Source organism: Centropristis striata, chromosome 11 (assembly GCF_030273125.1).
Source record: "Centropristis striata isolate RG_2023a ecotype Rhode Island chromosome 11, C.striata_1.0, whole genome shotgun sequence".
Lineage (NCBI taxonomy): Eukaryota > Metazoa > Chordata > Actinopteri > Perciformes > Serranidae > Centropristis > Centropristis striata.
Window position 1 is genome coordinate 5,407,864 of NC_081527.1, and position 14,904 is coordinate 5,422,767.

The window sequence follows — 14,904 nt, forward strand, 5'->3', positions numbered from 1 at the left end:
TAGTTGGGGACTCTTACTAGCCCATAGGTGTGAATGAGAATGTGAATGGTTTTCTCCAATGAATGAATGAATTATTTTATTTACATTTAAACATCATCCCAACTTTTTGGGAATTAGGGTTGTACAATCATTTGCACTCAAATTAAAACGTATACAGAAAGGTGAAAAAAAAAGAAAAAAGGTTTGTAAGAGACCTGCTGAAAATATCTGGCCCATTTACATTTCCTGGTTTTGAAATCTGTACCAATTGAATGTGTTATTGAACAGCCCTGGTTTAGAGAATATTATAAATCCAAGATGAACCTGACAGGAACATGGAACTCATGGAGAAAAAGCTGCAATTACAAAACTGCTCCTTCGGCACCACGGACAGCGCCATGGTCTCACAGATCAATGAGGTGCAATGCGGATAATTCACTCGTTTTTCATAAAAAATGCACGTTAAAACTTTTTTTTGGACATTGGAAAGACCTTCAAATAAAATACAATGGTTTTACATGGCATTGTATTTTTTAAAATTATATTTTACATTTTTACATAAATTCTTTTCGTGAGAAAATACTTTAAAACTATTTTTTTTTTTAGATTTTTAAACTTTGAAATGGGTCGATTAGACCTTCAACATAACAGGTGTATTAAAGGTTTTACCAGAAAGTGAATTTTCAAAGGAAAAAGTACTCTGCAGATGGTTTAAAGTAATAAAAAGTAGACCCAGATTGTACTCATCCACAATTATGTTTTCATTTTCCACTTTATCATTATGAACACCCAGTGGATACTTTGCTCTAAGAAGGTTCTGGTCAAGTGTTCAGACTGGCCTCAAGAACATGAAATACAAAATAAAGCTGAGTGCTCTCCTTCAATAAGAGACTACATGTTTATAAAGCAGTCCATGCCATATTGTTTGACACCAAAACCTTGTTCAATCTTGAGAACTGGACAACTTTGGTCTCAGAGCTTCTATTGTGTGACAAGGACAAGAGTTCCTTTTGAAAAAATTGAACTGTGACAAACTCTGTGTTGGCTGTCTGCTTCTCCACCTGTCTGATGGCTCTTCTGGGCTTCTTCCTTTTTCTTTTGAAAATCTTATTTCCATATCCTTCAAGCCCTTCATGGCCTTAGTGAAATAGCTACCACCAGATGCCAACACGTGAAGGAGATCTGATGCTTGAATGAATCTGTTTACTTCTGTTTGATGATGTATTAGTTTTGAGGCTTTTAATGAATGATCAGTATGACTGATTGACTGATGAATAGATCCAGTTCTTTATGTCTTCAGCTCCAGGGCTGTTCATGAAACGTTCAGGGCTGCAGCCTTGGATAGACACACACACACACACACACACACACACACACACACACACACACACACACACACACACAGGCCACACACATGCATGCACGCACGCACGCATGCACGCACACAGACACACACTAACAAACAAACACACACACACATTCACACATACACACAGACACACACACTTTAATTCTCAATCTTGAACACTCCCCGTGCAATGATCACACACACACACACGCACGCACGCACACACGCACGCACGCACACACACACAGAAACAGACACACACACACACACACACACACACACAAACACACACACTTTAATTCTCAATCTTGAACACTCCCCGTGCTATCATCACACACACACAGACGCACGCACGCACACACGCGCACGCACACGCACGCACGCACACACGCGCACGCACACGCACACACACACACAGACAGACACAAACACACATGCACACACACACACACACACACACACAGACACAGACACACACACACACACACACACACACACACTTTAATTCTCAATCTTGAACACTCCCCGTGCAATCTTCACACAGACACACACTCATGCACACACACACCAAACGAACACACACACTCATGCACACACACACACACACACACACACACATTAACTCTCCGTCTTGAACGCTCCCCGGTGTAATCTTTGCAGATTTTACATCTGCCATCTGTCAATAACTCATCTGACTTCCAGCTACCTGTAGTCGGCCCCTAACCAGATGATCTCACGCCCCTTTCCCCGCTCTCCCAACACGCCACACACACACACACACACACACACACACACACTCACCTATCTTCCCTATAGTGATGCTGTCACGGCTTTGATCAGAAATAATGCAGCTGCTGCTCCCACAATTCCCCTCTTTCCTCCTATCTTGTCTGGCTCCAGTCCCACCGGGAAAAAACTGCATAAATATAGACATATATGAATACTCTACATAAAAAATATGTTTACCATACAGCGTATATTTCCATTTTTTTTCCGCCAACAATTTAAAAAAACTGCCAAATTGACTTCTCTCTCCGCGAGCCGCAGAAAGAAGATTTAAAGGAGTGAAAGGGAGAAGGAGGCCGTCGAAGAGAGACAGACGGTCCGATTGAGGGAGGGAGCTAAAGGGAATTGGAGACGGAGATGAAGAGAAATGAAGTGAGACAGAGGGAATCGAGGGGGTTTGGGGGGGGGGGGGAGTGGAGGGGAGAGGGTGCGTGCGGGGGGGCCGAGTAAAGTATTTGTCACACTGCCACTAGAAAGAGATTGAAAAAGAAGGAGTGAGAGGAGGAGAGTAGAGGTTGTCTTGATATAAAGCTTTCTTATGCTCTTAAAGTGCTGCTGAATTCTGTCCACTTAGCTCCAGCTCTGCCTTGTTGTGACTCTTTGCTTTTTTCTCCTTCCCTTTTCTCCTCCCTCCTCTTTCTTTTTTTATCCTCCTCCTCCTCCTTCCCCCCTTTCTCCTTCCCCGTCTCCCCTCCCGCAGGCACGTCTATAATCCAGGTGACAGCGACAGATGCTGATGACCCGACTTATGGGAACAGCGCCAAGCTAGTGTACACACTGGTGCAGGGCCAACAGTACTTCTCTGTCGATCCCCAGACAGGTGAGTGTGTTTATATTTCCCCGGGTTGTGTGTGTGTGTGCGTGTGTGTGTGTTCCCGCCATCAACACACATGAGTGGAGAAATGTAAAAGATGCGCAGATGTCAGGGAAGCAAACACACACACACACACACACACACACGCTGCAGGAAAGCAAATATACTCAAGATGTTGAAGCGCAAACACACATACTGTATGAGCAAACAAGTGAATTCAGGGCCTGAGTCGTGAACACACACACACAAACACACAGGCAGCGATGAGTGTGTGAGAATGGACGGACATGTAACGCACACACACACTCACACGGTGTGGATGAGTGTGTAGGTGGAGCTAAGCAACTGAGAATGAGAGGAGCTGCATGCACAAAGAGAGAAACACATCTCTGTGTCGTTTTTTTTTTTTTTTTTCCTGCTCTCATTCACTGACACATAATAATGCCCACGCACACACACACTTACACACACACGTTTTTGTTCCTGTCACATTTGGGGACCTACCATTTGGTTCTGTCACCCGTTTGTTCAAGGCGTCCCTCTCTACCTTTAAAAACCTCCTGAAGACCTTCAGCTCTTCAGAGATCATCTTCTCTCCTAGCACCACACAACAACTCTATTACTTAAAGAATCGTTCAGCCTGTCAAAACGTCGATATCGGTCGTGTGTACAGGCAGCGAAACACGAGCGATATCTATGAATTTCACCATCCCCTGTATTGCAGCGGCCATCTTGCTGACGTTATAGTGATTGAAAGCCAAGCGAAGTTTAAAAGGGCGCATTCCCGCGTTACGTAAGTTAGGCGAATCACGTTTTTGTAGGAGATTAATTAAAAAAAAAGATTATATATATATATATATATATATATATGTGTGTGTGTGTGTGTGTATGTGTGTGTGTACCCAAACATGTATACACTCTTCAAAAGAATAAATAAATAAATAAAAAAAATAGAAAAAAACAAAAAAAATAAACAGAAAAAAATAAAAAAAAGTTATTTCCTTCTATTAAGAGCACTTCTATAACCTGCCTTCAGACTATGTGTTCTGGATTAATTACCATTTCAATCAATATTTAGTGCAGTGGTTTTACAGCATAAATCCACAGAAACTGCAGTCTTTTTATTTACAACTGCGGACTGTTTGTGTGTGCTATTTTTAGAATGCGCCGGTGTACCGTGAGCTGCGCCGCGATACCTTAATATGTGCCCTGAAACGTGAGCCACGGTACGTGACTACGTGCCGTAATTTGTGGTACAAACCCTTCTTCTGCTGTTTATGTTGGAGAACTTGTTGAATTGTCACTTGCACTAATTGCTGCACTAACGACTCTTATCACACTATACCTTGGTTGTTTCCCTTTTCTGTCAGTCACTTTGGATAAAAGCGTCTTCTAAGTGTAAATGTAATTACTCAGGGCAACAAGTTCTCCAACATAAACGGCAGAAGAGATCGTGGGTCAGTAACACATATTACGGCACGTAGTCACGTACGGTGGCTGACGGCTCGCGGTACAACGTTGCGTTCTAAAAATACCACACACATACGGTCCACGGTTGTTAAAAAGGATGCAGTTTTTGTGGATTTATGTTGTAAAACTACTGACCTTAGGTTTAGGCCAAAAAACGTCTGGTAAGGTGTTATAAAAGACAGTTTAAACAGTAAATAAATATACAGAAATGCCTGAATAAAGTAGTTACAAGGGTCATGTGATTCTCTTAACCCTCCTGTTATGTTCTGGTCAAATTGGCCCATTTCAAAGAAATGGAATGAATAAAAAATCTAAACAAAAAAAAAAAAATTGTTATTATTTTTTGACATGAAAAATGACCATAAAATTACCAAAAAAGACGTAAAATTTACAAAAAAGACACAAACTGACCAAAAAAAGACACAAAATGACCAAAAAAAGACACAAAATGACCAAAAAAAGACACAAAATGACCAAAAAAGACAAAAATTGACCCAAAAAAGACACAAAATGACCAAAAAAGACATAAAATGACCAATAAATTGACACAAAAAGAACAAAATAGATGTGTAATGACCAATAAAAAGACACAATTGATAACAATATTGGTTATTATCAATAAAATCATGTTAAATGTCTAGATATCAGCTCTTAAATTAAACTCTTATGAGCTATTTTTGTTGTTATCATTATATTTGTCCAAACAAATGTACCTTTAGTTGTACCAGGCATTAAAATGAACAAGAAAATAAAGAAAACAATGGTCTAATAATTTTTTCCATGACTGTATTTTGATGTTTTTGAAGGTAGCACTGGCTCCTCAGGGACTAACCCTGACCCTTCTTCTAACCTCTTGCCTCTTCTTAACCCTTACCTTTACCGTAAACATAACTTAAACCAAGTTCTCAACCTAAAAAAGTAATTATTTACCTTATGGGGACTTGTGTTGACTTGAGTTGTGTCCCCTCAAGGAAGCCGGTCCCCACAAGCTCTCTGTGTAAACAGATTTATGTCCCCATAACATGAGTAATATTGAAACACACACACCCTGAATCAAACTAACACTTTTCCCCCTTGTGTGCATCCCTCGTTCTCTTGTCACACTTAGTCATCCATCTTTCCAACTTCCCTTTTTCCCTCCGCCTCAAACACCCCGCTCTCAACTGACACACACAGACACACACACCACACCACACACACACACACATACAGATCCCCCCTCCCCACCCCCACCCCCTCCTGGTTCGCTCCAGTATGAGTTGGCAGAAATGTATTCATGCTGCCAGGCCCTGCATGCGTGGAACAAAACACAGCAGCAGCCTAATGTTATTATTTCTGGATGAAGCAAAAACAAAAAAGACATGTGTTCAAAGAGAGATGTCAGCAAAGGTTTGTGAACTATTACACAGGACAGATTACAGGGGGCCTCAAAGGACCTGTCTGCCGCGCGAGTCTCGATATGACTCCGTGTCTTGCATGTCACCCAAGGGCAATTTTTTTTTGCTCAGTGGAGGGTGCTTTATTTATTTATTTATTTCATTTTATTATGATGACTTTTTTTTTTTTTTAGCATCATACCTTGGGGGGGAAATCATTGCTTGGTTGACTCAGAAATGGAGCTCTAACTGTCTGATGCTTCAGATGCTGCCTTGATTGACAGCGCACATATAAACACTTAGCATTTAGCTCACGACGAGGCTGCTGAAAGTTTCCTGTGTGGATGTGGGAGCATGTGTCTGCATGTGAGCTTTTTATTTAGCAGGTCACAGGTGGACCGTACTTGTGTTTTTCTCATTAAGTGCCCGTGTTTTGTAATTGATAGCTTTGACATGTAAGGAACCCCGGCAGGGAGCGAAGAGCTGCCTGGCTTTTTGAAATGCTAATTGGGAGAATATCAACCTAATTCCATGTGTGTGTATTAGCCGCGACACCGTGCTATTAGACTAGCGTTAGTATTCTAAACGTGTTCGCTCCCTGCACTCACTATCTCCCTTTTTCAATCACCCCGTTCCTCGATGGCTCCATCACCAAAGGTCTTATTCAGTGCAGACACTCACATTTGCTCATATATTCACTTTGTTTGCTTATGAATTCTGCTCAGAAAGCGAGACGCGTTCCCGCTCGTTCGTTAGCATTCAAAACAGCGCGCGCTGACTGTGATTCACCTTGAGCTGCCAAGTCATCCAGGCCGGTGTTTTGGCTGATGTTGGGTGAGAGCAGCCAGCACTTGATGTGCAACATCCAATCATATGTAGCAGAATGAGGTCATTTACACAGAGGAGGTGATCGATGTCGAATGTTGGTGCGCCGTTAAAGAGTGTGAGATACAGAACCAGATTTTACGCTCCGTCAGCATACCTGGCTGTTGGCGGCGGGTGATTTATCACTCCCATATGAGCTTCTTCACGTATCTGTGTTTATATATGTGTGTGTGTGTGCTTCTGTGCTCCTTTAACGGGACATTAAGCAATATATTGTTGCTGTCAAACGGAAACTGGGTGTCTCCAAAAAAGTCAGAAAAGCTGTCAGGTTGTCAGGGAGAGCAGTCATGTCTTCAGCCTGATGACAAGACGCTCTGACATCATCCGATAGCTTCTGAAAGGGCTTCAACAGCCCAAGAGCTCTGAGATGAACTTCTTCTGTCAATTAGAGGGAGAGCGTTTTAATTAGTGGAGATATGGGTTTTTTTTTTCACAAAGCAACCACTTTGTGACTTTATTACCGTTGATAATGTTCAAGGAACTGCTATCAGCACTGACAGGTTTATGGAACAGCTTACAACGCTTTGTGTTTATATGAATTCAATACACAAGTCACATTTCTGTCCTGCTATTTCAGTGATGATGAGTAAACTACTGTAGCCAGTGGTCTAATGTACAGAAGTACATTTACTCAAGTAGATAGATAGATAGATAGATAGATAGATAGATAGATAGATAGATAGATAGATAGATAGATAGAGTGTAGCATCAGTATTACACACAGAGACAATGACAACACAATTAAATAAAAAGAACAACCTAGGCATACTTCAAGCAATCAAATATAAAAATACAATAAAATACAATAAAAAATAAAGTGTCTAAAGAAGGAGTATGTATTAAGGAGTAGAATAGAATTCCAGACATGTAACTTTATACTTCTTCTGATCTACATTTTAGAGGCAAATATTGTATTTTTACTCCACTACATTAAGCTTTAGACAGCTTTAGTTACTTTTCAGGTTAACATGAAAAACATGATAAATGTAAAGTGATAAGACCTTGAGTCCGATCTTTACAAACTTCAAACACTGCTTAAATACATACATTTTCAGGTCAATATCTAGCGTAAAAAACATGATCAATTCAAAACGATTCTGCATGTTTATATGATAATATATTTGAAATATAAAACAATCTGAGTGGGTCCATTCTGCATAACGAGTACTTTTACTTTTGATACTTTAAGTACATTGTGATGCTGATACTTTTGTACTTTAACTTCAGTAAGTTGTGAATGCAGGACTTTCTCACCTGCAGTGAACTGAACTCTGGTGCACTTGGAAGCAAACTGAGGACCAGAGCTTGGTTCTTTGGTCTGTACTAGAGTTTATTTGAGCGTTCATACTTGCAAAAACCAAACGGACTATTCGACAAAACCCACACGAGTTTGTTTCAAATGGGCCAAGCAGCTAAATGAATCACTGTGAACTGTAAAAAAAAAATCTGTTTGATTTACGGTAAAATACCGGCAGCTGTGGTTGCCAGAATTTCACCGTAAAAAATACAGTGAGTGGGTTTTCTACTGTAAATATCAGCAAAAACTGTAATTTAGACTGAATAATCAGTTATTTTTAGGGTCATTGTGTCTTTGTGACATTATGGTATTTCATTATGGTATTTCTCCATTAATTTTACATAAATCTTTTTAAAGAATATTTTAAGTTTTGTACTATTCCTTGATTTACGGTAATTAAGTGCCCACCAAGGTGATAAACAATTTTTTATTTTAGGCTCTATTTCTGGTGCTATTTGACAGTGTTTTACTGTAATTCCTACAAACATTTTTTACAGTGTGTATTGCTTCAACAGTTGACAGGATTTCCGAGGCTATTGCAATGTGGCTTTTTGAGAGTTCCAAAAGTGTAAAAATGGTGAATGGTAAATGAAAATGTTTAGATACAGCAATATATCTTTGCACTTTAGTTTCTAATACAATAAATATGTAATTCAATATAAGGCTCAGGCTAGAATGTGTAAATCATGTGTAGTTTAAAGTTATATTGTAAAAATTTTAATTGAAGTTCCTCTCAAGACATTCCTCTCAAAAACAGGGCTGTTTTGACTACCACTCTGACCCAACGTTGTAATATTGCAGCACTTATAAAACAAGCTCTAAATAAAATGTAGGGCACATTTTCCACAAACACTACATATGTTCATGTTCTAGACACTGTAATAAACACACAAAAAAATATTCAAAGCATTTTACTCACTTGAATCAGATGAATCCAGTCCAGTAAATCGAAGGGATGTTGCTCGATCACAAAATTGGAAGTTGTGTGACTTCTTGACCCTAGGGCGGGCCTTATATACAAATGTTGGATCCAAACGCATTGTGAGAACAAACAATAGGACCCAATGATCATGTTAATGTGGTTGAACCAAAAAAAAAAAAAAATTTTAGAGGTTTTTTGGGGATAACCAAAATTGTTGTAATTCTGCAACACTGGGTCTTACAGGGTTAAACAAGGAAAGCTAATATATAGTGCTGCTGCAGAAGCCGTGGGCTGTGGCTTCTGTAGGAGGGCAGTGGTTGCTGTGTGCCCTGTACTTTGTTTACAGATGAAAGTAAATGAAAATGTCGAGCCTGTGGGAGTCTTACACTGTCTCACAGAGACCAGGGACAAGGTGTTGTACTCTCTATTAAAACATAAGAGGTGAAAGATAGCCATGTTTCTTTTCACCTTACATTTACATTTAATTGTATTAAATCACTTTTATAAAAAGAGTGTTCTTGTTGGACTGTGTAATATTTTTTCCTCATTGATTAGGGAGCTGAATAGCAACTAAAAACCTTTTGATCCAGTTCATTTCAAAAAAGAATCTTTTTTCATTTCTTTTCTTTTTCATTTGAAAGAAGCTTGTATTTAAGGTTGTTTCATTCATTTGGCCAGCTGAATAAGTTGCTAATTCAAAGATAGTGTAATGAAATACTCAATTAATTTTAAACCACTTTATTATAACTTTTAATACAGTTATTTTACTGTAGCAAAGGGAGAAATTAATCACAAAAACAAAATAAACCCAAAACCACAACGACAAAAACATCGGTATCGGCCAAGTTGTTGCTTTAACCTTTTATCAGGGGAAGAACTATATTTGGTAACTTCAGTGGATATCTAACTGGGTCCCCATGTCTCTCTGTTTGGTCGTAGAACCACATGGATTTATTACAGATAATCAGCAAAGATCAGGCTACGTCACAGACAGTGACACCATGACATCTGACCAATCAGTATGATAATAATATAACTAGAAAATTTCCTCTGGGGAAATTTTGAAAGGGCCACGGGGGCTACTGCCGGTGTGTGTGTATGCATGTGTGTATGAGGGGCATTTTATGCCAGCACACTATACTAAAACGCGTGTACAGCGCCTATGCGATGACATCAAACGTCTAACGTGCGCGTGTAAATTCCATTCACTTTCAATGGACAGACAGGCGTCACGCAGGCGTCACGCAGACGCTGTACACGCGTTGTTGCGCATACGCCTACGTGACGGCTGCGTGACGGGTGAACTACGCCTCAAATACGTGACATGAAGACCCGCGTGACTGTCTACATAGGCGTACAGACACGCGTATTGCGAGTACACCAGATAACATGGGTGACGGGTGAAAAGTGCCACGAGCGAACGCAGTGGACGCCTGTGTGTGTGTGTAACGCGTGTACGCCTATAACAGTTCAGCTGTTACACAGAGTCTCAGCTTCATACGGGGTTGTGAAAGCAGAACTTATAGATGAACTCCAAGCCCCCACAGAGCTGTCAGGATATTTCTATCATTTTCAGGCCCGTTTTTATTTTCTTGATGATATTTAATGATAGCAAGGGTGAAAGGGATAATTAAAATAATTTAAGCTACTTAAAAATAGTAATAGGCTACTAAAGTGCGACGCTCACAGCCAGTTCCCAGTTCGCTCTTGGACATACAGTTCATTACGCATCAGCTGTAATGTACAAATTGAATATTAAGTAGCCATGCGGACCTGTCCAATGAATAAGGATGCTTTTTTGAGTAATTTTAAGCGCTTGGACATACAGTTCATTAAGCATCAGCCGAGGCGTGTACTTAAATTGCATTTAGGTAGACTGAAACAGCCTAAACTGTGTAATAGGTCTCTCTTGGTAAAACATGGATTGCTTTAATTGTGAAGCGAAGCGGCTGTTAAACTCAAAATTCGCCATCATAGTTTGATAAAAACATATTTTGTTACAAAAAATGTAAACAAGTATGTAAGAAAGGATATTAATGTATAATTGCATTTGTAACTCGGCCCTTGTGACCACCCTGGAACTCTTCGTTGACGGGTGGTCGTTATATTTGCGGCTCGCTCCGCGTCGTGCTTTATTTCTCACAACGGCTGGCGGCTCAACCTTAAACAGTACCAGTAAACACTGGCGTGAGACAACAGAAAGATTAAAGGCCGGTGTTGTGTCCTTACTGGTTTCCACACTAACTGGTTGCTGTAGGATATGATCTGCGCATGTTCTGTTACGCATGAGCTGTCCGTGGTACTGAAACAACAATCGCCGTTAATGTGAGGATTCTGTCTGATGTTATGCTGTTCCTTAACACCTTATCTACTGTTTGGGTTCATCTGTAGTCGGCACTTTGTGCAATAAAATGATTTATTGTGCCGTGCGATAGAGCCGATACGCATGTTTTGTCTTTACTGTTGTATTGTGTACAGCCTTTATAGAGCTCTGTTGGGAGAGCTTGTGTACGGAAGCGCATTGCATTCACTGGATTAAAAAAAAATAGACACCTTTTCTCGTAGTTACGAGATCCTGATCTCATAATTACGAGATCCTCGTAAGATAAAGAAAAAGGAAACGTCTGTAAATCCTCTCTCAGTGGCAATGATGGCGCTATCGCAGTTAATCTGCTACTACTACCTTCTCGGTTTGAGATACTGGGAAATACTGATGGTATTAATATTAGTATGTCAACAATGCGTGACAAAAAAAAGTCCTGTATTAATAAATACTTATTATCAAGCATAAAAAAGAGGGAAAAAGTATCATCATGCACTAGTATAGGCTACTGTTCTCTGAACCATGCACGGTTCACATTTATTAACATAGTTATTATTATTGATTATTAATCATAATCATAACTAATGCCGGTGGGTGAGCCTGATGTTTGGGAAGGCCACATGTTATACAGAGCGCCGGGCAGAAGTTGACCGGGCGGAGCCCGGTCACCGGTGCTGCTGATCGCTTCTGAAGTAAGCTACTTTCATGTTGTTTATCTCATCACCATGGCAACGCAGTAGCTGCATCATAATAAATCCCTGGAATATGGGGGAAGCTTGCTCGCGATCGCAGCTCCTTTGATGAGAACGCGCACAGAGCACAACGCTCAGAACCGGACAATGCTCGGCTGATGCTTAATGAACTGTATGTCCAAGCGCATAAAATTACTTAAAAAGCATCCTTATTCATGAGACAGGTCCGCATGGCTACTTAATATTCAATTTGTACATTACAGCTGATGCGTAATGAACTGTATGTCCAAGAGCGAACTGGGAACTGGCTGTGAGCGTCGCACTTTAGTAGCCTATTACTATTTTTAAGTAGCTGAAATTATTTTAATTATCCCTTTCACCCTTGCTATCATTAAATATCATCAAGAAAATAAAAACGGGCCTGAAAATGATAGAAATATCCTGACAGCTCTGTGGGGGCTTGGAGTTCATCTATAAGTTCTGCTTTCACAACCCCGTATGAAGCTGAGACTCTGTGTAACAGCTGAACTGTTATAGGCGTACACGCGTTACACACACACACAGGCGTCCACTACGTTCGCTCATGGCACTTTTCACCCGTCACCCATGTTATCTGGTGTACTCGCAATACGCGTGTCTGTAAGCACGCCTATTAATCAGACTTTATGCTGGCACAGGCGACGTGTTTTAGGCGTTTAAGTATAGTGTGCTGGCATAAAATACCCCTCATATGTGTGAGGAGTGTGCGTGCTTACGCGCATGTGTGTGTGTGTATCTGTAACTGTAATCACATCAAAGATCAAAGGCAATCAGATCAAAGCAATCAACAGAATTAACTGGCACCACCTGTTAATGAAAGAGTGACAGCAGCCAGAGGTGGACTGGAATTTCTGGCCTCGAATAGAAAGCATTTTTGGCAAAACCATAATACCTATCATTGATCCGACTTCACTTTGAGCGTCCCGAGTTCTTCCTGAACGTCTACATGTGATTTTTTTAAGAAAAATGAAAAAATAGCTTTGTTAGAGCGATCTAAAAAAACTGTTCCATCTTCCCTTTTTCCGAAATCTCCCTGCGTTTTTAATATGGGAGCCAATGAGGCTGTTGGTGGTTTTGGTGGCGAATCTGTGCGTCGTACGCCCAAACTATAACTCTGACAGCTTTACCAGAGGATTGTGACAAATTTTCCTACATTTCTATGTATACATTTTTTCTGTAGAGTGGAATTTGCGGCCTGGAGTGCAGTTTTGAAATTTATTTTTTGACCATTTTTTCTCTCCCTCTGGACCAGTGCTCGGTGCGATTGCCCTGAGGCCCTAATAATATTAACTTTATTGAGCTGGACCTCCAATGTAAAAATGAAAAATCTTGGGGGAAAAAATCAGCAAGAAACAGTCGTACAAACAGTTATTCTTCAGTGGCATATTAAGTATGAATAAAAATAAAAATACAAACTCAATATTTTATTGGCAAATCTGCACGAAAAAAGTCGCAGATTTACAAGAAAAAAGTGAAAAAAAAAGCTACTTTTTGTCGCAGATTCATCACTTTAAATCTCAAATATTTTATTGGCAAATCTGGGCGAAAAAATCGCAGATTTCCGAGACAAAAGTGGAAAAAAAGCAATGTAGATTTACCACTTTAATCTCGTAAACTTTTTCCTCAAAATATTACCCCCCTCCCCCGGGTCCGTAGGTTTTTTTTACACATTCTTTTATTTTGCCCATGTAGACATGCAGCGAAAAATCAATTAATTGATCATTAACGTGATAGATAATCAAGTTGACAAGTTTCTTCCAAACACCCATCCCTAGTCAGAACACCAGAGCAGATTACGGCCGGTACATTTAATAATAAGGTACTCGGTTTGAGCTCGGTTCCATGTTTCTGATGAATGATTGATGCATGTATATATGTACACTCAAAAAAATAACTTGTTCCCAGAACGAAATAAAATTATGGAAATAATTTCAGGGTCAGTCCAACTAGATTTGTAAGGGTAATTGTAACATACTAATGTAATTTTCTTGGGCCATTTAAACATGTATGACATTATTAAGAGTTACTTTATTTAATAGGGTAATTACAACTACTTTTTAAAATAGTGCAGTACATGAATTAATTGTGCTGAGCCAACAAAACAGTTAGGTTGAAGTGGTTTAGCCTAAAAGATTACCTTTATCATATGAAAATGAACATAATAGTAATTATTCAGGAAATAAATATTATATTCAGCAATTGAATTAGGTTGTTTTAACATAAGTATTCTAGTAAATTTGTAAAAGTGTTGCATTTTATGCTAAAACTACATGTTTTAAAATTGTTCAACCACAAAACATCATTTTATTTAGTAGAAGCTACATGTTAGACCAAGGAGAAGGTAACAGACACCCAGTTTGCTTTTTTTGAGTGTATGTATGTAAGAATGATACTTGTTTGATTTATGTAAGATATGCTGCTACTTGCCCCTGTCTCCTGCCTTATAGGGACCACAATGGAAATAAGCCTTGGGGCTTTATTGTGTCATCCCTGACTATTTTTTATATATTTATATTGCGTATGACACAGGTTGCTGTTTCATATTTTTTATATCAAGAATGGTCAAATAAAATCAATCAATCAATCAATCAATTCTTTGTTTATATTTTTTATTACTGCCAACTTTTTAACCAATAAGAAATAATAGTGCGAGTAGATTTCCAGCCCTCCATCTTCATAAACCCCACTCTTCAAATCTTTTTTTTATTTGGTCTTCTTAAATTTCTGCACTGTGAAAGCAAACCAGACTAAATACAAAACGAACCAAATGTATCAGTTTCACTCTGATCCGGACTAAACAAACAGAGTTGGGTTGTGAAAGCGCCCTTACTCTGTCTTTGTATCTCTCTAATTATCTGGCAGAGCTCTCCAATGACTTGTTGTACCAGAAGAGCTGCAGAGCATCTGGACCAATCTCCATGAAATAACAACTTATTAACTTGTTAATTTATAACTGTGGGCTAAATGAGTTAG

The 14,904-nt window shown here is 39.5% G+C and overlaps 1 protein-coding gene across 1 annotated transcript in view; it reads left to right on the forward strand.

Moving 5' to 3' along the window:
- LOC131980217 (uncharacterized) overlaps positions 1–14,904 on the forward strand; it is a 175,057-nt gene that overhangs the window by 51,038 nt on the left and 109,115 nt on the right. The window contains exon 3 of the mRNA XM_059344430.1: positions 2,814–2,933. Within this exon, the coding sequence (XP_059200413.1) occupies positions 2,814–2,933 (120 nt within the window). The remainder of the gene's footprint in view (positions 1–2,813; positions 2,934–14,904) is intronic.